Source organism: Cupressus sempervirens, chromosome 8 (assembly GCF_028749045.1).
Source record: "Cupressus sempervirens isolate cs-2001-9-10 chromosome 8, ASM2874904v1, whole genome shotgun sequence".
In the NCBI taxonomy this organism is placed as follows: Eukaryota; Viridiplantae; Streptophyta; class Pinopsida; order Cupressales; family Cupressaceae; genus Cupressus; species Cupressus sempervirens.
Genome location: NC_143125.1, coordinates 524,961,056 through 524,986,241, shown reverse-complemented (window position 1 = coordinate 524,986,241; position 25,186 = coordinate 524,961,056). Strand labels below are relative to the sequence as shown.

Genomic DNA, 25,186 nt, shown 5'->3' with positions numbered 1-25,186 from the left:
GTAGTCTTCAGGCATTTTGATATTCCTATTAATAATTATATGCCTAGTGGCAATGATTCAATGAATTATATTTATGAATGTATGAAAGCAGCTTAAACTACCTGTAGATTGCAGGATTCACTATTAAGTTACACCATATGTAATATTTTATGAATTTCAACACTCATTTCCACTCAATTGCTATGTATTATGTATATGATGAACAATTTATCAATGTTATCATACTACTATTTGAATTTTCCTAATATATGTTAAATTAACCTTGTTTTTTTAAATAGCTGATCCCTCTGTTGACCTCTTTGTCCCCAAAAATGCCCAAAAAAAAATGTCCAAGAAACCTCTCCCCCCATCTCAGAAACTCCAGGTAACACAGAATATTCTTCATAGTTACTTTGCCTAAAATAGCAGTCCTTGTGATGAAAATATTCACCCATATTCTAAAAACCCTCTTCTGGGTTTCCTTGGTCATTTTTAAATTATGTTTAACTTCAGAAATTCTACATTTTTCATCTTCTAAGAGGTCTATAATCAATAAAATATGACCATGATATTTAAGAAATGACAACTCAAATAAATGTACAGTACAGCACCTTAACATTTAAGTAATCACTGATGGCATCTAAAATGAATTGAATCTCTTCCTCATGGGGTTCTGGCAGCATTGTCAAAGAAGTATTGGAATCTGTAGTTCCTGCAATTGTCCTTCCAAGCCAAGGTAGCATAAAAACCACCCTCCCATCCTTTGTTTTGGGTACAATTAAACCCATGCCCTCTGGTGAGTAATAATCAGGAAGAACAATATGCACACCACTGCTGGGACAAATAATTTTTTGTACATCTTTGTCAGCCATCATTCTCACTTCATCACAAAAAGGTCCAGCAGCATTCACTACCACTTTTGCATAAATATCAAATTCCTTTCCTGCAGTTGCAAACAATCACATCAATAACAAATAACTTAGTGACCTATCAGTCTACATACCATGCATGAATAGAAAATCAAAACAGTATGTCATAACGCCAGTCTATGAGAGCAAGCATTGGGCATCCAATAAAAAGAAGGCCAGTCTCCAGCTGTTATGATTGATTATTCCCAATACATGCAAATTTGTTACTTTCTTGTCGTATTTTTTATGGAAATTTTTTATTTTCCTTTCCTTGTAACACAATAAGCTGGATGTTAATAGCAAGTAGTCAAAAACTAGCCTGCTGTGGAAACTGAAAGTTTCCATTAGGGGTCACTATTAACTTATTAATTTATAAAAAGCATGTGTAGAAAGTTTGAATCAAACAAAGAATTCCAAGCAAAACAGAATAGCAACTCTGCTTTGAGGACCTCCTTGAACAGCTATAGTAGTAATAATATTACACTTGCATGACATTGAAAGCACATTTAGAAACACCTAAATAGTCATTAATGAAAAACAAAAAGGATTTTATAAGCAAAATTTGAGGGTTTCTGTAAAAAGTGGGAATAACCTACAAGGTATTAAATAACCCATGTTTTAAAAACAGGTTATTCAATAACTTGAACGTTTTCCCAGTTTTTTCCTGAGATTAACCAAATTTGACAAAGTTTTCCCAAAAAAATGCATGCCAGTTTGAATTAGCACAGAGAGATGCAAGGTGCCAATTCATTGCAGGCAAATGAGTAATTGAATATTTTCCTGTTTTATGCTACCATAGACAGATTACTATCAAGCATATAGGATTCATGGTCTATATGCACAAAAACTCACTTGATTTTGATTTCCATATTTTGAACACCAGTTATAGCCCCCCAGCCTAACCATGGTCTTGAACCTCTACAGTGTACATCATTTTAATAATAAGAATGTTTATAGTATCATACTAAGGATGATATAAAATTAGAAAATGTTTGCATCACCAGAAAATTGTCTCAAGATCCTCTACAAATTTACTTCGTCTTGCTTTCTCACACACATGATTTACATAAATCTTCAAAACTAAGGACAAGTGTGCTTCAGATACGAATATTCAAAGCTCCTTAAGGTTGCTGCCATTGTATGGAAAATGTGTTCTCCAAGCCAATCCTGCTTTATGTATGTTTCCTATCTTAAGGAGGATTTACAATTTACAAGTCTTAATTTCTGAAAAATTTAAATATATTTTTCCAAACAAGTCTTCTCATTCTTTGATATGTAAATTAGTTTTTGACGATTCATTGGATGTTAACATCTTGCAATATGCTTGCAAGGAGAAAGTTTTGTTCTAGTTTTTTGACTATTCATTGCATGTTAACGTCTTGCGATATGCTTGCAAGGAGAAAGACTTGAAAATTGACTTTGTTAGTATCTCATCGATATTTCCTAATACAGCTATTGAATACACCCAAGATTACTATAAACAGCTAGTGAATACACCCAAGATTACTATAAACAGCTATTGAATACACCCAATATTACTGCAGAAAAAGGAACTAGGTAAGGCAAAAAAAAAAAGTCCAGAACCTGAACAACTCTATAAAGCTTATATAATGGCAGAAAACTTTGATACACATTGCATTAAATAGTACCTTCAGCATGTAAAAGCATGAAAAGATAGTTGAATCTAAAGAAAGTTGAGACTGACTGCTTTGGTGCTGTTACTACTGAATTCTCTCTCTAGGTAGTTGAATCAAAAGAAAGTTGACACTGATTGCTTTAGTGCTCTTACTGAATCTTATGAAACTAAATTCTCTCTCTCTCTCTCTCTCTCTCTCTCTCTCTCTCTCTCTCTCTCTCTCTCTCACACACACACACAGAGTGAGTACATCAAAACAAGAGCCTCTATTATCGAGAGCATAGTTCTATATTTCAGAGAGCACATGCAAGTTGAGCAGATAGGCAAGTTTAATAGTATATCGTTCAAGATATGTATATCAACACCAGAGCCCCTTTTATAAGAGCGTACTTTTAAATCTCGGAGAGAAGTAGCAAGTTCAATAGATAGGCAGGATTAGTAATAAACCATTCAATAAGGCAGCCAACACAGATTGGGATGCATTGGCAAATGCCTTGACTGTTACAAGTGCATGATTTATGACAAATTCTACATGATTTCAATACCCTATTGTTAAAGGAAGCTATTAAAAAAAATAGACTATAATACCAAAAGAGAATATGGCAAAAAAAGGCCTGTGGCATTTGATCTGATAGGTGGTCAGAGTGTACAATTAAGACATGCAATAGGTTGAAACAAACTTTTCTACTGGCACATAAGTGTTCTTTTACTCCTTAGATGCCTCCCACAAAGCCAAGCATGCAAAGACTTTGTTCAATCTGTTTGAGGCAAGAGGTGGGAGTGGAGGTCTTTCAAATTATACCAACACATGCACAAGTGTGGCTATTGAAATACCTCATCAAGAGAGGCGTGTGACCATATTTTAGGGCCCTTGTGCTGCTTAGTGAACCAATATAATGTTTGAGGACAATGGGAAGATTGGATGAAAAAAAATATATAAAAGATGCAAAAAAATTAAACAAATTATTTACAATCACAATCAGATGCTTAGCTTGACAAGAAAGCATGCCAAAGGAAACAAGTTTACACAATTTGCAACAAGCTTTATTAAGGTTAGGAAAATTGGAATGGAAGAAAAAAGGATGGGGAAAATAATTAAGGATAAAGTTATAAAATATAAGATTTATATTAGGAGGGATATAAGGAAAAGGTCAATAAGGAAAAATAGAGAAAATAGGAAAATTATAGACAACGCAAAAATAAAGTGGTTAGGCTTCTCAAATTAAAAGAAAAGTTCTCATTAAAACTCAAAATTATAAGGAGCCCAATAAATTGAAATTATGCCCAATAATTCCTATCATATTGGCCAAATGGAAGGGAAAGAGAAACAAAGTGTGCACGGCAAGAAAACAAGGAAAGGAGGTAGCAATCATACAACATACACCAGGAGGATTACAGCAACAACTATGTACGGACCAGAGAAGAAAGACTATTTGCTCCATACCTCGTGTCATTGGAAGGCAAAGGCTTGGTAATACAGGTGGTAAGGAAGATAGTGGACCCAAGAAAACAATCACATGGCCATGCCCCATGGTCATACGATCCTTACAGAAAAGGAAACTAGAAGAGAGCAGTGTACAAGTATAATACCAAGTTGCAGGAATTTGTTCTGAACAAGAGGCAATCCTATACAACTAGGTCTATTCTGTACAGCAGATAATCCAAAACAAGGAATTTGTATAGTCTGTACAGAAAAAAGGGTGCTTCCAAGGGTTGCTCATGCAGCAAAAAGTTTGCTTCCAAGGGTTGCCCATACGCTCCATACAGTGAGTAATTTCGAACTTCCAAAAATTGTTTTAGTGTGTACAAGAGGTAGCCTCCAAGTTAGCCATACAATTAGTAAGCCTTTGAAAGAAAAAATCAACAAGTCGGAAGTACGAATTCAAAATTTGAACAAAGGATTACAAAACTTATACCGAATGGTAAAAGAAAGCTTTGGGAACCCTAAAAAAACAATTATGGCATTAGCTATAAGGCTTAAAAGAAACGGTTACAAATACAGAGGGACAGCAACCTCTAGAAAGAAGGACAAAGCACAGTCAAAAAGACAAAGATGAGGGAACTATAGCAGAAAACATGATGTTCAAAAGCATCACTAGGAGTAAATACTGAGTCTAGTGGGAGAACACCAACAATGATCACCAATTGAAGACTTCATAGTGCAAGGTCGAGGTAGACAAGATTGTTTTCATGCCTATTTTTAATTTGAAAGAATTTCAGCCAATCTTGTGCACCATGGTTCATAGTTACAACAAGAACACACACACATCCACAATAAGGTAACTGCATCGGACTGTCAAAGTATCTTATCCAAGGAAAGAGTTCAATAGGGTATTTGGGGTGTCGAATAAAGGACACTCAGCAACCAAACCTTCTTCCAAAATGACTACAGAGGATAAGAAATTTTCTAGAACTCATATGCAGACAAGACCTCACACGGAAGCAATCAGCTGGCTATGGAGTGGTAACAGTAGCAGGGGTTTGAAGGAGTCCCTTAATAACCTCCCCAGAGTGAAGGTGTATAATGGATTTATTGAAGAGTAGTCCACATGTGGAAATAGAGCATCCGACAATGAATTGGATTTTACATCTAATGTATGGGTTGAATAATGGCATAGTATACAATTGGGATCAGCACTTGTCGGATAGGATTAAGGAGTTCCTATAACTCAAGCATAAAACCTTCTATATGCCACACCATGCTATTGTGTTGTTTCTAGAGGCACTTCACACATAGGTGGCACCTGAACACTGGGGTAGTTTTAGTCATGCCAGTCGAGTAGAACCGTACAAGCCAGCAATGAATTACTGGTTGCATCTAGACACATTTTCAGCAAGAAATTTTGAACCCTTGAGGAAAAGGGTTAGTCAAGAAAGCACAACCAGTACGGAGGAGGGTACTGACAAAGATAACAGCTATGGGGAAGGAGAAACAACTAAACAAGATATCTCTTTGAGTTCAGAATAGGAGGGTTTTAGGACGGCATCTTGTCGTACTAGACAAAAGGCAATAGAAGAGTAGGGGAAACATCAGATGAGATTGAATTTTATCCAATCCAACAAGAGTCGCTAATGAGATCAAAAGCCTCTTCCTTATCGCAATTGCATGTCCTTCACAAACAAATTTCTTGATTGGGAGCTTAAAGTGTGTCATCCATCATCAAGAATCCTTGTTTACCTAGTAATCGGGGAAAAAAATGAATTCCTGTTCTCCTTCCCCTCTTTCGGTCAATCATGATACTTTTGTTCAAAATCTCCTCTTTGAGGAAGGATCCCTTCCTCCTAAGGATCTCTTTACAATTGTCGCAAGATATCTTTTTAACGGCTATCTCTCCTTTACCTTAAAAGACTTATGCCTTTTTGGCTAGGGTTGCATTTAAATTGTTGCCTAAAGGATATCTCCTTGGTGTTTAAGGTGGGAATCTGTCTTCTACTTTTCCTTAAAATGTAATCATAGCTCTATTGTTTCCTAGTGAATTATATCGTAAGCTTCCTTGGACACAATGCTTTTCTTGATTAAACTTTGGCATTATTTTATAGCAAATTAATTTGGATACAAAGCTTTCTTTGGGGTTATTGTTGATGTTTGATAGCTTCAATTGGATAAATCTATATATAATTATATATGAGATATAATTTATATGTGTGTGTGTCTATTCTTTATATTGAAATATAAGGTCATTATTATATCAAAAAAGTTAATATAATATATATATATATATGAGATTAAATTTATTATTGTTATTTATTATCTGATTAATGAGTAGACATATCCCATGAAGGGACGTGTCTATTCATGGCCTATTCTCTATATATATAAATCTAAGAGGATGTTGCATTTGGAGAACACATACCTAATAAGACAGTGCTTAATATATTTGCAGCAGATCCGGGAAATCTAACATGGTATCAGAGCTGAACTGCAAGTGTAAAAAGAGATTGAACATTTGAACTTGCATACACATTCGGAAAAGCAGACTAGAAGTAAATCTACGTGGAGGATTGATCAACATTGACATGTAAGCTAAATGCATATAAGCATGTGTGTCACTGTTGATGAATTCCAATATAATTGCTATCAATACTAATATTCTAAGATGATAATTCATAGAAAATGTGCTGCAGCAATCGATGTTTCTCACTAAATATGTATTTCGTGAACCGCTATCAAAGATATGTGATTGTCCCAGGTGTGTTAATACTGAGATATCTACAATAACAATACTCAACAAGTAGCGATTGGAATTAAACTTCATTGCATCGATAAATTATTGAATCAAATGATAATCAGTTTCACTTCAGATGTGTTTCCTTCATGTGAATCACAACCACTAATCAACATTCATGACACCAGCTATGAGATCTTTGAAATTGCAGAATTTAATAATCAATCGAGAGATGATTGCCGTGAATAAGTCACGAAGAAATTTTTACTAGAAGACCATAGTTTGAGAAGCAAACGTTCCATGACACTTAAGGACTATGAAATTGTTCCAAATAGTTTTCATAGTCTATAGATGTGATTGAAACATACATATACAAATTCATATCTTCTGAAATAAAGTTGTAAGGAAATGTCAACTGAAGATTGGAGGGATCAAAAGGGCATTTATTCTTATTCAATTTATATTTCAAATGTTGTGCAAGACGATATAAAAGAAACTAGGTTTCAAAGAGGTACAATGTTTGTTAGAAAAGTGAATGATTTCAAATGAAGTAGGAACAAGACAAAAGGCAACAGAGAAATCCCTGGCAATCACTGCATACACTACCTGTGATAATCAAGATAACAATCCCTTGACATAGATGTGATGTGGGCTAAGGAATTCGGTCTTGCATGACCTATAAGTGCATACATAGAACAAAATCCACAAAGGATGGGCACAAGCGTCTAAGCGGTGCGCATAAACTGACACATATCCCATTGCCATTCTGATTATGAGAAAAGAACATGGATACAAAAGTTGGGTATTGGAGACTCCTTCGAATGTATAGATTGCCAACGTGGCCAAGGGCGGCCCTCACACTAATAATTAGTCATTAGACCCCACATAGAGGCTTACGAATATAAGAGCTCACTATGTAGCGCTCCCAGAAAGGTTTCCAATCTGTTTCTATAAATAAAATGTAAGGTGGTGGCCAGTTTATAAACAAAGAGTTGCATTTTTTGAAGGAAATGTAATTTGTCTATTAAAACAAAAATCATATGGTATGTCTACTACAAAGAGAGACATTCTTTTCAAAATATAAGAAAAAAAGACTGAATGGTTTTTGGAATAAAGGAGATTTCAATTGAATGAATAAGCTCATAACCAAGATAATGAGATAAGTATTTCTATTGAGTACTAGTTTTATTGTAGTTAATCTCTTATTTGTAATTTTCAATACGTACTATAAGAACTATTTGCCTTAATCTTTTCCTCCGAGAATGTTTTTGCAAGAAGAGGGAGATTGAGATTTAGAGGGAGCCTCACAATTCATTACGGGTAACCTTGAAATTGAGGGAGCAGATAGAGGATGTGATTCAATCAACCTTCAATGATCTCGGTCTTATTGATTCAGAGGGAGTAAACCATGTTGAGAAATTGTTATTTGTAATATTACGTTTAAGTTATATTTATTCTTATGTGTTTATCCTTCTAAGCTAAGAGGGAGTGTTGATGCTTGATAGCTTCAGTCGGATAAACCTATATATATTTATATATGAGATATAATTTATATGTGTGTGCTCTTTATATTGAGATATAAGATCATTGTTATATGAGAAAAAATTAATATAATATATATATGAGATTAAATTTACTATTAATTATCTGATTAATGAATAGACATGCCCCATGAAGGGACATATCTATTCATGGCCTATTCTCTATATATATAAATCTAAGAGGATGTTGCATTTGGAACATGCATACCTAATAAGGCAGTGCTTAATACATTTGCAGCAGATCCGGGATATCTAACAGTTATCCTTTTACAAATTTCCTTGAAAGGAATGCTTTCTTGGTTATCTTTTTGCATTGTTTTTAGAAGATTTCATTGAAGCCAATGCTTTCCATGGTTATCTTTATGCACCATTGCAGCAAATTTCCTAAACAATGCTTTACTTGGATGAGCTTGTTGGTAATTTTCCTTGCATCCAATGCTTTCCTTGGTTATCCTTGAGATATATTGACTAGCATAACACAACTAGCTTGACCATCAACTCCATCTTTGCACCTACCTCTCTCTTGGAACTAGCAATACACAACTCGCTAGACTTTTTCCTACTCTTCCTCCTTTTTTGTCTCACCAATGACACAACACAACAATACTTGCTGCCTAGTAGAATCTTTTTTTTTCTATGGATTACCTACTGTGACACTTTGCTAGCTTGTATAATTCATGCCTTCCTTTCTTGCTTTCTATGTGACCATCGCTGCTCTTGCAAAAACATAATGAGTATGATACTTGCAGTTGAAATATTTGTTTATCAAGGTGTCTTCAATTGGTTGATTTTGAGCCTTTGTCTTTAGTACTAACCCCATTGTTGTGTGTCTTTTTTTATTGTGATGTCTTACCTCCTTGCAATCTTGCCCATGACCATTACTCTCTATCTTCTACTTTACCATGTGCATGTATGTAGGCTCATCCTCACGTTAAAGTGAAGGCTAATATAGAGTTACAAATTGTCGAATTCTTGCTTATATAGGCCCCATTTTAGTAAGTGTGGGCTCCCTAATATGTTTCCACTTATCAAACCTTGATTTTACACATTTCTAACATCCCCATACCAAATCAAGCACTCAACCCAAATTTGGGCCCGTATTGCGATCCAAGGCAGCTAGGCAATTTAAGGTTGAGTTGGGTTGCTACTAACTTAAGAGTGGTCCCTCGCCCCGAGAATTGAACCCAGATTCGAAGTGGGCACCAATTATTCAGTTTTGAAGGATTCCAGATCCATGATAGCTTGTTGCGTTGTGAAACATACATGCCCAAATTCCAAATGGGGACCCTCTCTTTTTCCTTTCCCCATAGGTAGTTTGTTTGTTTTGACTTTTGAGTATAGTATGGTAACATTTTTGAGTCTTAAACATTATTTTGGTAAAGATTAAACTAGTCTCAAATTGCCATTACAAGTCATGGTCTTCATTGCACGTCTGGGTTTTAGTGGTGAGTCGTGATTTATACTTGGTGCAACTTTGATCACAAATCAAGGCAAAAAATTTGGGCAAACATCTGAATTGAATTGAATATTCATGAGAACCAAGGAAAGCGAAGAGTGAGGTTTGATTATTACTTGTTGAATTTCCAACACTTAGCACAATTTAAAGATCAAACTTTGACAAGGAGTCCAAAAATGATCACGTTTCCACTCAATGGATCCCTAATCACCCCTGATTTCTGCTCACCCTCGAGACCGGATTAAGATGATGAATGGTGATGATAGCCTTTGATATGGCGAGGGGCAAGATGAGGATAGTCTTGAAAGCAAGCATGATTAGTCCATGCAAATGAGGGGTTCGCTCATTTGATGGAGCTATAACCAATCCCTCTTGTATATCCTCTTCATCAATCTGGGTTGCTTCCTTTTATCAACATCCCATTAGAAAGTTGGGGTTTATCAATACATGATCCTAGAGTTGCAAAGCACAATACACAACCACTTGTTTCTATATAATTCTATAGGTCAACCTATTTCTCTTGATAGAGTTATTTGGGGACTAATTCCTCTTTGTAGTAGATGAAGCAATAACTTGTTAAATAAGGTGAACTGTGAGTTTCCTCAACTCGGTGCACCTTTCCAATGCCATGTCCACCATCCACTAGGGCCCTTTTGACTAAATGTGGCTCTATCTATCTTCGTCTTTGGTTTGCCAAATGTTGGATCATGAAGATTAGTAAAGCCAAGCCATTGTGTGCAAAGTTATCGACAACATCTTTTCAAGGGCATCCATAAACCTTTCTTTCACCTTTTCATAATTAGGATGCCATACCATTTGGGATTGAGAGAAAACGCTGCCTTATGAAGTGAGGTGTTAGGATTCCACAACTACATCACAATGAGTTTAGTTTGTTTCTCATGCAATCTCAAATTAAGATCCCTATTAGACATAGTTTGCTTCATTTTTGCGAGCTTTTAATCAAAAGTCTCATTAATCTCTCTAAGACTTAGAGAGTCAACATATCTAATGACATCAAGAATTGGTGAAATGCAAGAACAAATACATCTGCAAACAATAATTTGAAAAATGACAAGTTAGTAAATTAAAATCATTTCTTGATAAATGAACAATCAGATTATGAATTCTAGATCTATTAATAGAATGAAAATAAGCACATTATTAAGAAAACACTATAACAATTTTTTAGTCACATATTTGACTATATTATGTGTCATTTATGGTTCAAATATGTCCCTGTTTACGAACACCTGGAACAATATCATTTACTTTTTGCCCTTCAATATCACATGAATCTGGTTGCCATTTCATTCCAATGTTCTCTCCTATACTTTCAACACCTCGCACATATTCTCGAACAAATTCATTTCATTCTCTATGCAGGTTTATCTTTGCCATAGTTTAAGAATCCTTCTGCCATGTCGATCCAATCTGGTGCTTGGCAAATAACTTGGTCTTATGCGTGTAACCTGGCAAATTTGTCTTGAATGAACTTCACCATTCATGCTGATGAATTTATAACTGCCATCTTTGTTTGTAGCCGATGATTGCTGGATTGAACTCCATATTATAGCCGTGTCATATATACCCTGACTGAAATCGCAGTATGCCATTAGTTGCTTATCCCTTTAATCATTTTGTCGGGCTTTCGAAATTTGTTATCAATGTCCTCACAAACTTGATTTTCATCAAACTGTAATTTACTCTTGATGCATTCCAGTGCTCAATCATTTACAGCCATGACTCCGACACATTAATTTTCCATTTCACTTTAGATTGATCTCCAATATTGTATGGTTTTCCAAACATACCTTCCATATATCACTTATCGAACTCTGTCTACTCACATTGGCCTCTCTTGCTTGCTTTTTAAGAGGCACATAAATTTTCTATTGTTCCTGTTAATTGCCGACTAATGACATTGATGTTGGAGGACAATCTATATTTGAAACACCCCTACTCTTTGACCAATTCTTCATGATGACCAGTCTATGCCTGTATACATCTGCCATCTTAACCTGACTTGTAACAGGTATATATCTCCTGCATATGGCTCACGATCATAGGAAATGTAAATCACCATGAAATGAATGCACAAGAAATATCAGTGTCATGATAGAACCTTGGCCTCAAACATATTATTGTTGTACACAAGTCAATGACTTTCCTAATTATTGTATATCGGAAATAGTAAAATCCATTGTGGATGTATTTGACTTTATTGTGACCACTGGTTATTGCAGAAAAACTCTTCTTTGCTCAGTGTCAATTTCCAAAATCTGTAAGGTTATGATTAGTCCATCTGCATATACTCCATACTCTACCTGTGGCAAATCCGCTTCATCTGATAGTAATGATTCCTCAATTAATTTGTTACTATCATATTTATCTAATTGTATCTGGAATTTCAGAAACATGGAGTGGGACTGTTGTCTCAGACAGGAGCTGTAGAATGCCATCGAGTATTGCAGAATAGGCTTCAAAAGAATTGGAAGCCAGTAGGTTCCAAATATAATTATATGTTATTGCTGTATATTTCTATATCAGAGCATTACTGTCACAGAAGTTACTCTTTAAGTTCTTTAATTCCCATGATACAGTTACGGCCATACACATATTGGATACTTAAATCTGAGTGCTTCAATATTTATAGTAGTTGTTGCCTTTACCTGAATGTCTCATTAATTATTTCCGGTAATCAGTATCTCGCAACTCTTCTGATTATTATGCAATGACACTATCCACTGTTTCTATTCCAATGCTGCTCTGTTCTATATTTTTCTGTCATATATTTGAACTCGTATACTTGTTCCTTCTGCATAATTAAATATATTGTTCATTATATATGCACAACTTTTATTTTGACACAATCTGATATACCAGTGTTCAACATAATTCTGGATATTTATTTCCACCTTATACCTAACATAATCATTGATTTTGATCACTGATTTAGGCTGCCCATGAATTAATAGATTTGTATAATTTTCTGCATATACTGTTTTGCTGAAATATCCCAAACCGGATATTTACTCGATTTCCCTTTCAGCGGTATATTCAGGACTGAACATTGCAGATCTATTACGAAAACAATCAAAACCAGTTGAAATTCCAACAGATATTTATCCAGCTTCTTTTTGAATATAATATTCAAACTCAAACATAGACAAATGTAATATGAGACAACAATAAAACCAGAAGATTCTCCACAAGATAATAACTCGTTCTTTCCAAAATAACATTCAAGATTCGAGCATATAACAATGTGTTACAAACCAGTAATATAAAAACCAGCCAACAATGATTCCACCAAAACTTTTATTCAAATGTGTCAATGACAATCCTGAGAAGTGGTAACATTTCTGCAAGAGACGTTTTGCTTACCCGCTTCACCACTCACCCATGGCAACCAAATAGCAAGGTATGTTTAAGTCCCCAAGGCTTGTGTGTTATTTTTTACAATAAACATTGTGTTAAACTCCACTTCAAGCCGCAACCACCACATTCAGACATATGATTCGCACACCAAAAAAAAAACTTCCATGTGGCACTTGCAAACCTATGAAGCTTTGCTAGAAAAATGTAACGTTACATAGAGAAACAAAATCACAAACTGAGTATAACGCACCCAGAAATGATGCCATTTGTTCAAATTCAAAAGCTTCTCACAATAACTTCTATAGGAACAACTTCTTGTAACGGATGTCACATGCAAAGGTATGTGAAGGCCCCAATACAGAACAAACTAGGCAGAGGTTGTGCAAATTTATCCAATTTTAAACACTAGACGTGGCATGTATTGAACTCATGTAAAGACAACAATCTTACTTAAACAGTAGATATCGAACATATGTCAATTCATGTGCATATCTCACATAAGTAGCTCAAGCTCTTTGAACTGGTCAAGCTCCTCAGACTGGTCAAGCAGCTCAAACTCCTCAAGCTGGTTAGACATCTCAAGCTCCTTAAACTTGACATCAATGACAAAAATATTCAACAATTAGGAGCCAATTTTAGTGCATTCAATACAACGATCCTTGTTAGAGGGCAAATCCTTGTTAGGAGACCTTGCACCCTTGTTAGAAGGTTCTAACCCTGTTAAAGATTGATAAAGAAACAAATAGACCCATTGACGAAATGCTTCAGCAACTGTGAAGAACAAATCTTCAGGATAACATATCCAAATCAATACACTGACTAATTTGCAACTTACTTGACAAAAAATTTCAAATAACATATCCAAATCAATGAACTGGATGATCTGCAACTTACTTGCCAAAACAGTTCCTTTGAAGCTCAACTCAACCAATGCTCTACTCTAATCATGCAACATGAAAGCTCGCATCAACTGACCACATACATGATGATTTCCAACTAAGAAAAACAACTTCCCTTTATACCCTCAAATATGATCAATTATGTCGCCTTGTTAAAGCTTCCCCAATGTACAATTAATTACATAAGACCATGCTAAGGCATACACGCCTTCATAAGCATCATTACAAATATTAAAATATGGTTCCCACATGTTACGATACAAATATTACATTTTACAATGATAAAATAAACACTTCCTCAACATTGTCGGCTACCAATAAAATATACTACACGTTATGCAATAACAACCTTCCCAAAATAATCGCAGTCTGGCTATCATGAATATAGCTGCATGAATAAGTCTTCTACCATAATCCAAGCTTGTTGACACTAATTCCACTTCGCCAATAAAGATTCAGCAAATATGCCACCGTCTCTATCATTATTTCCTATACACTAGTCTATTATTAGTCTTCAACAAACATAGTGCAACTCAACCAAATCGCAACATGAGATCCAACGAACATAGATATGATATCTATATGTTAATTCCTTGTAACTTTGACAAGACAAGTGTTCTGATTTTCAGATCAGTCTGATCTGGATGCATGAGTTCCCTTAAGTATTGGTCACTAGAACATATTGTCCCCTCTAAACAGATCGGAATTTTCCTTGTAGATGCGCATTCAATCTTGAGGAAACAATTATGTTGTTAAATAGGCCAACCTAGAGAGGGACATGTCCATTCAATGAACATTCCCCTTGAGTTAGGTATAAGTGAGGGCTAGATTGCAGATTAGAAGAAACGCAGAAATCTATAAGTCTGCTCTTCTAACAATCTGCCCAAATAGAATCATCTACAGGAACGTAAACATCTGCAGAAGTTCCATGAATTTAACATGGTATCAGAGCTTAGTTCCTTCGTGGGAAGCTTAACCGCTTGAAGTTAGATCCATTCAAATTCATTGGGTTTAATCTGAGGTTTCTGAAGATTGTTGTGACTACTTGTATTGTTTCTACTATTGCTTGATGAAGAATTTGGCAATTCAAGAGATTGTCATTGTGTGGGACTACAATGATATTCTGAGCTGTAGAATGATAATAATTATCTTTCAAAGTTGGGCGGTCAACATTGTAGATTTCAGGCATTGCAAATCCCTGATAAAGATGCATAAGTAATATTGTTTTCAGCATGCAAAGACCCTGTATCTGGATGTGATTTACCTGGCTTCTTGGACGCTGCATTGTTGGAGGATTGGACGGCAATTAAACCCTACTAACAAGACTACGATTTGGGGTTATAACTGGCCATTACGACCTGCAGTGTGTTCCTTCAATACAACAGCTAGTTGTCTGCCTGAAACATCGTTATTAGTCTCATCCAGCTTTGTTATTTGAACCTGTGATTGCTTGGTATTAAGAAGCGCCATCACTACAGACCTGCATTTAAAGAGAATAGTTGTCTGTGAATTGGTGTGGGAAGTAAATGAGAGACTCCTGTTGGAAATCATGCAACATTACTCAGATAATCAAGAACCTTTAGATCGTATTGAGGCGGACTTCATTTTGTTTGCTGATCTTTCTTGACATTCTAGGTTGAATTGAGTGCAAGTACATTCATAGCAGTGCCGGCGGGCATCTTGGTTCTAGCATGAGCATTATCTAATACCAGCGTCGGTATTATTGAGGCACATGGGTGAAGTTCTTTGGAACTGTGGCTGCGTTTGGAATATTTGGAATACAGATCCATCACCAGAAGCTTTGTAATAATGGAATATGTTTAAGGAGTCAAGATTGAAAATTGCAAATGAAAGAAAGGAATATAGGGAGATATACATAAAAAAATAGTTATTAATCGGAGATGGTTATGATCAGAAATGGTTATGTGCTTGCCAGTCTGGACAAATGATTCTTGAATTCACATCTAGGTGCATAGAAGGCCATCATTAGAGGATATGAATGGTCATGCCTTTCGCAAGGAAGGAGCATTGGGATATGAAAACATGGAATATGTAGAGATTATCTGCCAAATTTAATCAACACTTCTATACTCCTGCTGTAACACATCAAATGAAAACAAAGAACAAGAGATGACTCATATTAACTTGTCTTGTAACGATTTTATCAAGGGTGGCAATTATATTAAGGAAAGTCACCTCCTTACAAATCTGCAATTACTTCAATGTGAGAGATCATCAATTTTTGTTTAGAATATAGATTGGATAACACCAAACTTCCCAAATGTTAGACGGTCGAATTGACACATGGACAAGAAAGTGTCGTCATGTATAAAGTGCTTGAATCCCACATGGATACCACGACAAGGAATACAAAAATAGATCAAATTAGCGGGGCATAGCAATTTAGCAATGGCAATGTCATGTGGATTAAAGTCTGCAATGCTATTTCTAAAGAATTGGATCGATTGCGCTTTATTCTTGGGATCAGGACTATGATATGAGGAGATAATATCAGACTGCGAACAAATCAAGGAAAAACTACTCCCAGTTGGCAACGTATGTGGCAAACATTTGACGCGGCATTTCCATCAAGGAAAATATTGAATGCTATATGTCGGGCTAAACTAGCAAAGAGGAGCACCACTTTTGATATGTGAAATGGTGAGACTTGTGGGAATGGTCTCATTTAATCAACACCCATAGCAAAACCAACAAAACATAACCAGATTAAGAGGATAAGTGGTAATGCGAATGATTAATTGACGTACTGGGTTGATTGATGAATTTCATTCTATGGTCAGTAGGATATGGAGTTGTTTGTCACTTCCTGGTAATTGCTTACGTGTTCTTCCAAAAGGGGAGATGGAATTAAGTTAGAAAGTTTTCTTGGCACCCGTCAAGACTCAAAATCAGAGAGTCCGATTTTTTTTTAATCGTAAGATATGGAGACATTTGGAGAGTTTACAGCGAGTAAGCCAAATGTCGCTCTACTGAAAGGAAACTCCCATTCATAATAAGTTTGATCCACTATAAAAGGGAACCTTGGAATAAAAACCAATGATTCTATCATCTTAGAAAAACTCAATTATTTTGTTTGAGGGAGTTCATCATTGAAGATAACTCGTGGATATAATCACTGATGAGATGCACATGGATAAAGATTACATCATGAGACTACAAATCATTTTACTCAAGGCATTTCTGATCTTCCCTCAAGTCCAAGAGGGAGTGTTAATGATTGTGGACTTAGAAAATATGCATTCTATATAATCTTATGACTATTCAGATTATGGTTCTCTTAGAAAGGAGGGAATAAAGTGACATCATGTTGTGACACTAAGATCATGGATATTAGCATGGTACGCCTTCCTGACAAAGGAGAAGCTAAATGATCTACAATGGTGAATCTTGACTCAGAGGGAGTAGACCATGCTTTATTGATTCCCGAGTAATAAAGAATTTGTAGCAGAGAATAATAAGTATCATCTTATAAGAAGGTTATATGTCAGAGAGAATACCTAGAAGATCGAGTTGACTCCCCAGGATCTAGGTCATACAAACTCAGACTGAGTGTACCATGTCAAGTTGGTGTATACTCATAAAGCACAAAAGCTTTCATCAAGGTTATGATGGAAAGATAAGTATCTATTGTACTTGAGTTCTTTTACCTTATGTCTATAATATCTTTCATGTGTATTTTTTATAAGAAGAGTATATTCCTTGATTTTTTGAAGAATGTTCTTGTAGGAAAGAATTTTTGGATTCAGAGGGAATTTGACATCTCATCAAGGCAACCTTGAATGAGGAGCTCGGAAGATTTAATTCCCAATAGGAGTCTGGAAAATCTAAAGTGAGCAACCATTTGATGGGCCTACCTTTATAAACATCATGGTGTCGAAGCATTTCTCAGCAAACAGTCTTGCAACATCAGTTTGCAGTAATAGAAAACATTCTTCCAGCACGAATTTGCAATGATAGCAAATGATCGTATGGTGTTTTAAATCAGTAGAGGACTACTGGCAAATCTTGAATAGATTCAAGATTGTGTTGTGAAAGAGACATTTCGATGTCTATGAATCACAACTTGGATAAAGAGAGAATTTAATTATTCTCTAGACTTTATCCTTAAGTACTGGAAATTAGAAAGCAAGTATTCTTATCAAACCTCTTTGAGAGTGATCATCTTAGGAAAGATCCAAGAATTATTGAATTGTTTTTATGATAATTTATATTATTGTCAGGATATTGATTGTTATGGGGCTTCACCATTTCTATTTGTTATTTAAGAGGTGACGATCTCTGAAATAATGAACACTTGTATAAAGACATTATAAGAGGTGACGATCTCTGAGATAATGTTCTGACCAGTAGAGAACTACTGGTAGATTTGGATGAATTTAAGCCAATAGAGGCATTTCTATGTCTATGAATTGCAACTTGGATAAAGGAAGAATTTAATTATTCTCCAAATTTTATCTTGTGTACTAGTAGATCTTAATTCATGATCATGTTGTGTGCCTATGAGTCACAACTTTGATAAAGGAAGAATTTAATTATTCTCCGGATTTTATCCTGTGTAAGGTATTCTAGTAATGGATTGCTGGTAGAATCTAGATCTTGGACGAAATCAAGATCATGTTGTGACAATGACATTTTTTTAAACTCCAGACATCACAACTTGGGTAAAGGGAGAATTTAATTATTCTCTAGTCATCATCCTGAGTATTGCATTCTATGCAATATTGTTATCACAAGTTCAGGTAATACTTCATATCACAAGCCTTGTCAAACACTTTGTGTTACAAGCCTAGGTGATTTGATAGTTTGTATTACGAATGATGCTTAGTGATCTGATCACAAGCTCCGGTGATAACTTATATTACAAGATTTGTAATATGATGTGTTTTCAGGTATCATTTGTTTAATGATAAATCATGCTTGAAATTCAGAAAGGTATAGAGTGTATATCTATGCTTAGTCATCTCTATTGATGTTGCTAGATATGTTTCTATCACTTATCTTATCAAGTTAAGAGGGAGTGTTAATTCCTTGTAACTTTGACAAGTGTTCTGATTTTTAGATCAGTCTGATCTGGATGCATGAGTTCCCTTAAGCATTGGTCACTAGAACATATTGTCCCCTCTAGATAGATCGGCATTTTCCTTGTAGATGCGCATTCAATCTTGAGGAAACAATTATGTTGTTAAATGGGGTGAACTCTTCATCCTCGATACACCCAATGAACGTTTACAATTCGATAATTAAACAACTCAGCTTTTATCACACCAGCACATACCAATGTGGTTGTACAAAGTAACCTAATTGTACAAAACAACATGGGTACACATAACAACACAAGTATTAAAAAAAAGTGGGAAAAAAGAAGCTAACGATGGCAAGGCCTAAGGAGGAACTCCCTAAATTTATTGGCGAAGGGATGGTTGACCCAATTCGACACTGTAAAACATGTGAGATAGATATATAGGGCATATGTAACAGGGAGTTGGCCTATATTCTAAAGGGGAGATAGGCCTGCAAACGGCCCTGTATATGTATATATGACTCACTCGACCCCCGCTACCATCCATATATCTAGAGGGGAGGCGTCTGCTGGGAGAGGGGTAGTTGGATTGTGCAGAGTGGACGCCGTCGATATGAGATGCTTGGAGAGGGCCCCTACAATTCTATGGCCCTAAGGGCCGAATCAGCCGGGTTCCCCCCAACCCCAGCCGCCTACTATTATAAGGGCTATGGGGCAATTCTAGCCCTCCCTTATTATAGCAAGTTTCTCGCTTTCTAGCAAGCATAGAATTGGCACAATAATAGAATAATAGGGCCCTCAAATTATATGGTACTGATTCCCTAGAATTTTATGGAGGGAAATTAGACTCTGCATAACGATTTAAGTTCGGGCCCGGTTCTCCGGCCATTGGTTCCGAAGTGGGAAGTATCGGTAGAAACGAGAGGTGTCCCATCAGTAATGAATCAATCACCCGGTTTCTGCCGGGGTAGCAGGTCAATCGGTAGGGTTTCTCATTCGCTACTCCATTCTATCTTTTTATCCGATCCGAGCGATGGAACCAAAGGAATGCGATGTGGAGAACCCGGGAAACAGCTTTCCTTCCGACAACCAAAATCTAGAAGGGCGTGTCAGATATCGATCTCCCCATTCTTGATGGTGGAAGGACAAATCGATCCTGCATTGACACAAAAATGATTGATCTTGGACTATAATATAGGAGGGCGTGTCAGATATCGATCTATCTTTAGACGTAACAACTCATCTGCCTTGCCGCCCGAGATCGATTCGATTGTAGAGTTGGTCATGAATCTGCATGCAGAGGAACTTTCTTTCATGATTCCTATCCCATCCACCCGGCAGGTCAGGTGTTCGTAGATTGATTCCGCAGCTGCAAAGGTGGGAGGATGGGCCTGGTTCCAGGGGTTTAGGCTAACGAACCCAAGCATCTTGGAAAGGGAGGTCAGTGAACGAGTCAACAGCAACAGGTAGATCGACAGGCACCGCTGGGCTGCTAAGGACAGGTTAAACTCAACTAGATGAGGATTCATATCCCGTTCTTAGATCGGTAGGGCGAGGTAGGTTCATTTGATAACTGAGGAATTCTTTAGCTTTGGAAGAGTTGGTCGAACAACTGCGATATAGGTAGGAGGGGCAGCTCCGGAAAAAAACGGCCCGGAAAGGCCTGATGCTACCAGAAGCAGCAGGTTTGAATGCTTGGAGCAGCATCAATATAGCGAAAAGGGGGCCCCCTGCAGGCTGCAACCTCCCCTAATCTACCTCCCGCCATATATATTGCCCACACACGGGCGCTTCACACCGGTCGGGGGCCAAGCTCCTACAATGATGCATCCGATCATATTACGTAGATAATAGACCCATTATCTCTTAGCCTTCCTGTCGAACATAAAAGTAACTCTTATCCTCTCCGGCACAGTCGTTCCGTTCAGCCGACCTCCGAAAGCGAAGAAATAACCTTGTTCCGCCCGGCCCCCCGGATGCCGTTTACGGGTCGACTTCAAGTTACTGAATCCTTCTCTCCCGATCTTGGGAAGTGCCCTACTATTATAAAGGGCTGCCTTCGAAGACAGAGCAGCCAAATCCATGAATGCCATTTCCCCTTAGAAAACTAGACTAGCAACTGGGGCGAATGCCGAGTCACCGTTGGTTCGAACCAACCGGTAATACAGAAATAAAAAAGGCTCTGTGGTGAAATGTTTGCCTAGGTGGGAGGGCCGTTCACTACATGCGTACCGGTATCGGGCTTCCAGTGGAGTTTAGGAAGGATGGAAGCCCCATAAATGAATGCTTGTAGCCTAACAATAAATTGATTATTGCCCGATTTCAAATTTTCTTCTAGCCGAACTAAAAGAAAGCCCCTACCTACGGAACAAACAAATAAGAAATTCCACTTCTGCATGCAGAGGGCCCCCCCCTATCCATAGTACGCGCTCGACCTTGACCCTGACCTCTACCTCGACTATTCATGATTCCAGCCGGGTTTTGTTTTGGCGGAAGGAGTCAATAATGTCACATTTAGTACTAGGAACTAGGTTAGTTCCCAGTGAACAAGTAAGAATTGGTTTTCAGAGATTGACCAAACAAAGGTGGCTACATTGGTGGATCTAAAGGAAGAATTTACAGCAGAATTCTGATTACTAAGGGATGACAATGAGATCGAAACGGAAATCTCTAGTACTAAGCAAGGGAAGAATGAGACAACCTGCAATACACAAGGAGACTGAAAGCGCTAGTGGGGAAGATGGAGAGCCCACCAGCCGACGGTTTCAAAAAATGGTGGTTTAACAAGGGGCTATGGCCAGCACTTCGAAAGAAGATGAAAATAGTGCCTCTGGCATCGTACATTAAGGCATATAACCGAGCAATGGACTTAGAAAGCGAACACAAAACAAGGGAAAAGAAGAAGAGCAAATCGTCTAACTTGGAAGACTCGTCCTCCAAAAGCAGCGATCAAGAATCAAATAAAAAGATTCGAGAATTACAAAAGATATGTTGCGTATGATGAAAGAATTAAAAAACAATAAGAAAAACACAAAAGGGGAACTGCAGTGTACGGGCTGCAAGGAAGAAGGCCATGCAAAGGGCACTTGCCCCAAGAACTAGTTTTGCGATATCTACCAGATTGTCAAACATTCCACCAAAGAATGTTTGTTCAATATGAAAACAAAAGGTCACCAGCAAGTGCTACTGAGGCAAGAAGTGTCCACCTTAGGAGCTGCGGGAACAAACACAAACAATGACGCGGCAACTTCAGGAGAGTATCGAAACATCAACCAATATGGAAGAGGAGGTAACAACAATAATAACAGGGGCCACAACTGGATACAATATGATCCAACTGGACAACCGATGATACAATGTCACGCATGTAACCTGGGCGGCCACTTCGCCTGAGATTGTACTACAAAGGGAACACCACAACTATTGTGCAGATGGTGTGGCCCTGGAGACCACGAAGACTCGAAATGCCCCAAGCCTGGGGTGAACCTATTGACTATAGAAAGAAGTGAGGAAGAAGTATTAACAGTCACTTGTACACAAGTGAAAAAGGCAACATACCCAAATCCTGAAGAGAAGAGAAGGATGAACCAAGCAAAAGCAGAAATAGAAAAGGAGATGATGACCGAAAGAATACAAATGAATTACACTGCCTCAAGGAGGACCCAAGTAGAATAGAACATTATACGGTAGGTAATGCAAGCTGAGGTTACTATGAAATTAAATGACCTTCTTGCAATGCCACAACTAAGAACAACAATCCTAAACATGACACCATCCCCAAAGACGGTGAACTAGCCAAGAAAGAACACCCATGGTGGAAGTGAAGCCCCCATGACAGACCCAATGTTACTCGAACTGAACATAGGAAGACACCCTACTATGGTAGAGATGAGTATTCTCAGAAACCATCCTAACGAACACCATTGTAGACAAAGGATCTAGCATAAATAGATTACCAAAGGAATCGTGGAAGAAGTTAGGACAACCAACCCTATGGCCGCCCACATTCCAATTGCTTAGCATGAACCAACACAAAATCAAACCCATCAGGACTTTAATGGCACAAGCTGTAGCAATCAGAACAAAGCCCTTTCTACTCGACTTTGTAGTCATTCCGCTGAAAAGGAAGGGTTACGACACCATCCTCGGAAGGGGCTGGCTAGTGCAGGAAAAAGTGAAACATGACTAGAAAAGGAACACCCTTTCGATGGAAAGAGGGGGTCACAACTTCATAATTGACCTACACACCCAGATGGTGGGAGAAGACGTAGCATCCTTGTCGGACTCTGAAGGTGAAGAGGGAGACGACGAAGGAAAAAAAAGGATGAAACACAACAAAGAAGGAATCCTGAAACTTGGAGTACCAAACAATGACTTGGACTCGGTGAATGTGCTATTCTACTAGAAAATGGAGGACTATGAACTCTTCCCAAGTTGTCACGTGTTAGGAGTGAAAGAAAGAAATAAGGAGGATGAAAAGAACGAGTTTCTAATAGAATACAGAGAATTCAAGAAAGGGGAGGCATCGGTAGATGAAACATCCATGCACACATTTAGCGAAGACAAACCTATTAAATATGAAGAACCCTCGGTGAAGATTGTGAATTTAGGGGACGAGGCCAACCCAAAAAACGTTTTTGTCGGAGATGACTGGAATCCTGTACTGAAAGCGGTAGCATTCAAAATATTCATTGAATACAAGAATGTTTTCGCATGGACATACAAAGACTTGAAGGGAGTACTGCCAGAATTGTGTTTCCACCAGGATCCCACTGATGCAAGGAGCGATGCCCATACGAAAGCGACTGTACCAGATGAGATTAGTCGAATGCTTGATGCAAGCATTATCTTTCGAGTACAGACAAGTGGGTGTCTCCAATATTAATCTCACTAAAAAGGATACCACTCAAATAAGAATATGTGTGGACTTCCGTTGTTTGAACATAGTGACAATTGAGGATCCATTCCCAATACCATTCACTGATAGCATTTTGGAGGAAATGGTTGGGCAAAAAATATACTCATTCATGGATGGATTCTCTAGCTACAGTCAAATATTCATCGGCGAGGAGAACAAGCTAAAAACAACCTTTGTGGTGGACGACGAAGTTTACGCCTACTACCGAATGTCATTCGATCTGTGCAATGCCCCATCAACGTTCCAAAGGATCAGCCTACACGTCTTTGACAAAATGTCTGTAGGAAACTTTAAGGCCTTCTCGGATGATTGGTCAATTTTTTGCGTAGAGGACAAACACTTGGCCGCACTCAAGGAGTGTATGGAGAGGTGCAGACGTGCACAATTAGTGCTAAATCTTAAGAAGTGCAAATTTATGGTGCTTAAAGGAAAACTATTAGGACACATCGTCTTTAAGGCAGGCTTGAAGACAGACTCGGACAAGGCCCAAGTGATGTTGGAAATGCCACCATTGACGGACGTGACCCAAATAAAATCATTCTTGGGACACATCAGGTACTACAAACGGTTCATTAAAAATTTTGCCAAAGTATCTTACCCTCTCAACAAACTAACTTGCAAGGGGGGACCCTATAAGTGGGAAGCAGAACAGGATGAAGGTTTTCAAGAGTTGAAAATAAGACTAGTCGTAGAACCTATTTTGGCTTACCCGAACTGGCACAAGGAGTTCACCGTACATGTTGATGCATCAAATTTCACAATTAGAGCAACACTCACATCGACAGGTGATGGATTAGACCACGTGGTTTACTTTACAAGTACACTCTTGTTGAAAGTAGAAAAGAACTATAGCATGACCAAGAGGGAAGCTTTCAGAATGGTATGTTGTACAAAAGTTCAGGCACTACTTACTAGCAACCTCATTCGTGTTCTACATAGACCATCAAGCTTTGCTATATTTGGTGAATAAACCAATCATTCAAAGACAAATAAGTAGATGGTTACTTCTCATACAAGAATTCACATTTACTACGCCCTGGAAAAAGCCACGTGAGCACAGATCACCTTTTAGAATCAAGTCAGGGGAACTACCTGAGGGAGTCAATGATGACTTCCTAGATGCACAATTGTTTCAGATCATCGTACTTCCATCTTGGTATGCAAGTATTGCAGAATATCTTTCAATTGACCAGTTCCCTAGAGAAATGCAACCAAACGAGAAAAGGGAACTTGTATTGAGAAGTCAAACATTCCAATTGATCAA

General features: G+C 37.5%; 1 protein-coding gene across 1 annotated transcript in view; it reads right to left on the bottom strand.

Annotated features, from left to right (window-relative positions):
* The window catches only part of LOC149543503 (glycerol-3-phosphate dehydrogenase SDP6, mitochondrial-like), a 178,502-nt gene that overhangs the window by 49,117 nt on the left and 104,199 nt on the right, over positions 1–25,186 (bottom strand). The window contains exon 3 of the mRNA XM_089798307.1: positions 591–922. Coding sequence (XP_089654433.1) covers positions 591–922 — 332 coding nt within the window. The remainder of the gene's footprint in view (positions 1–590; positions 923–25,186) is intronic.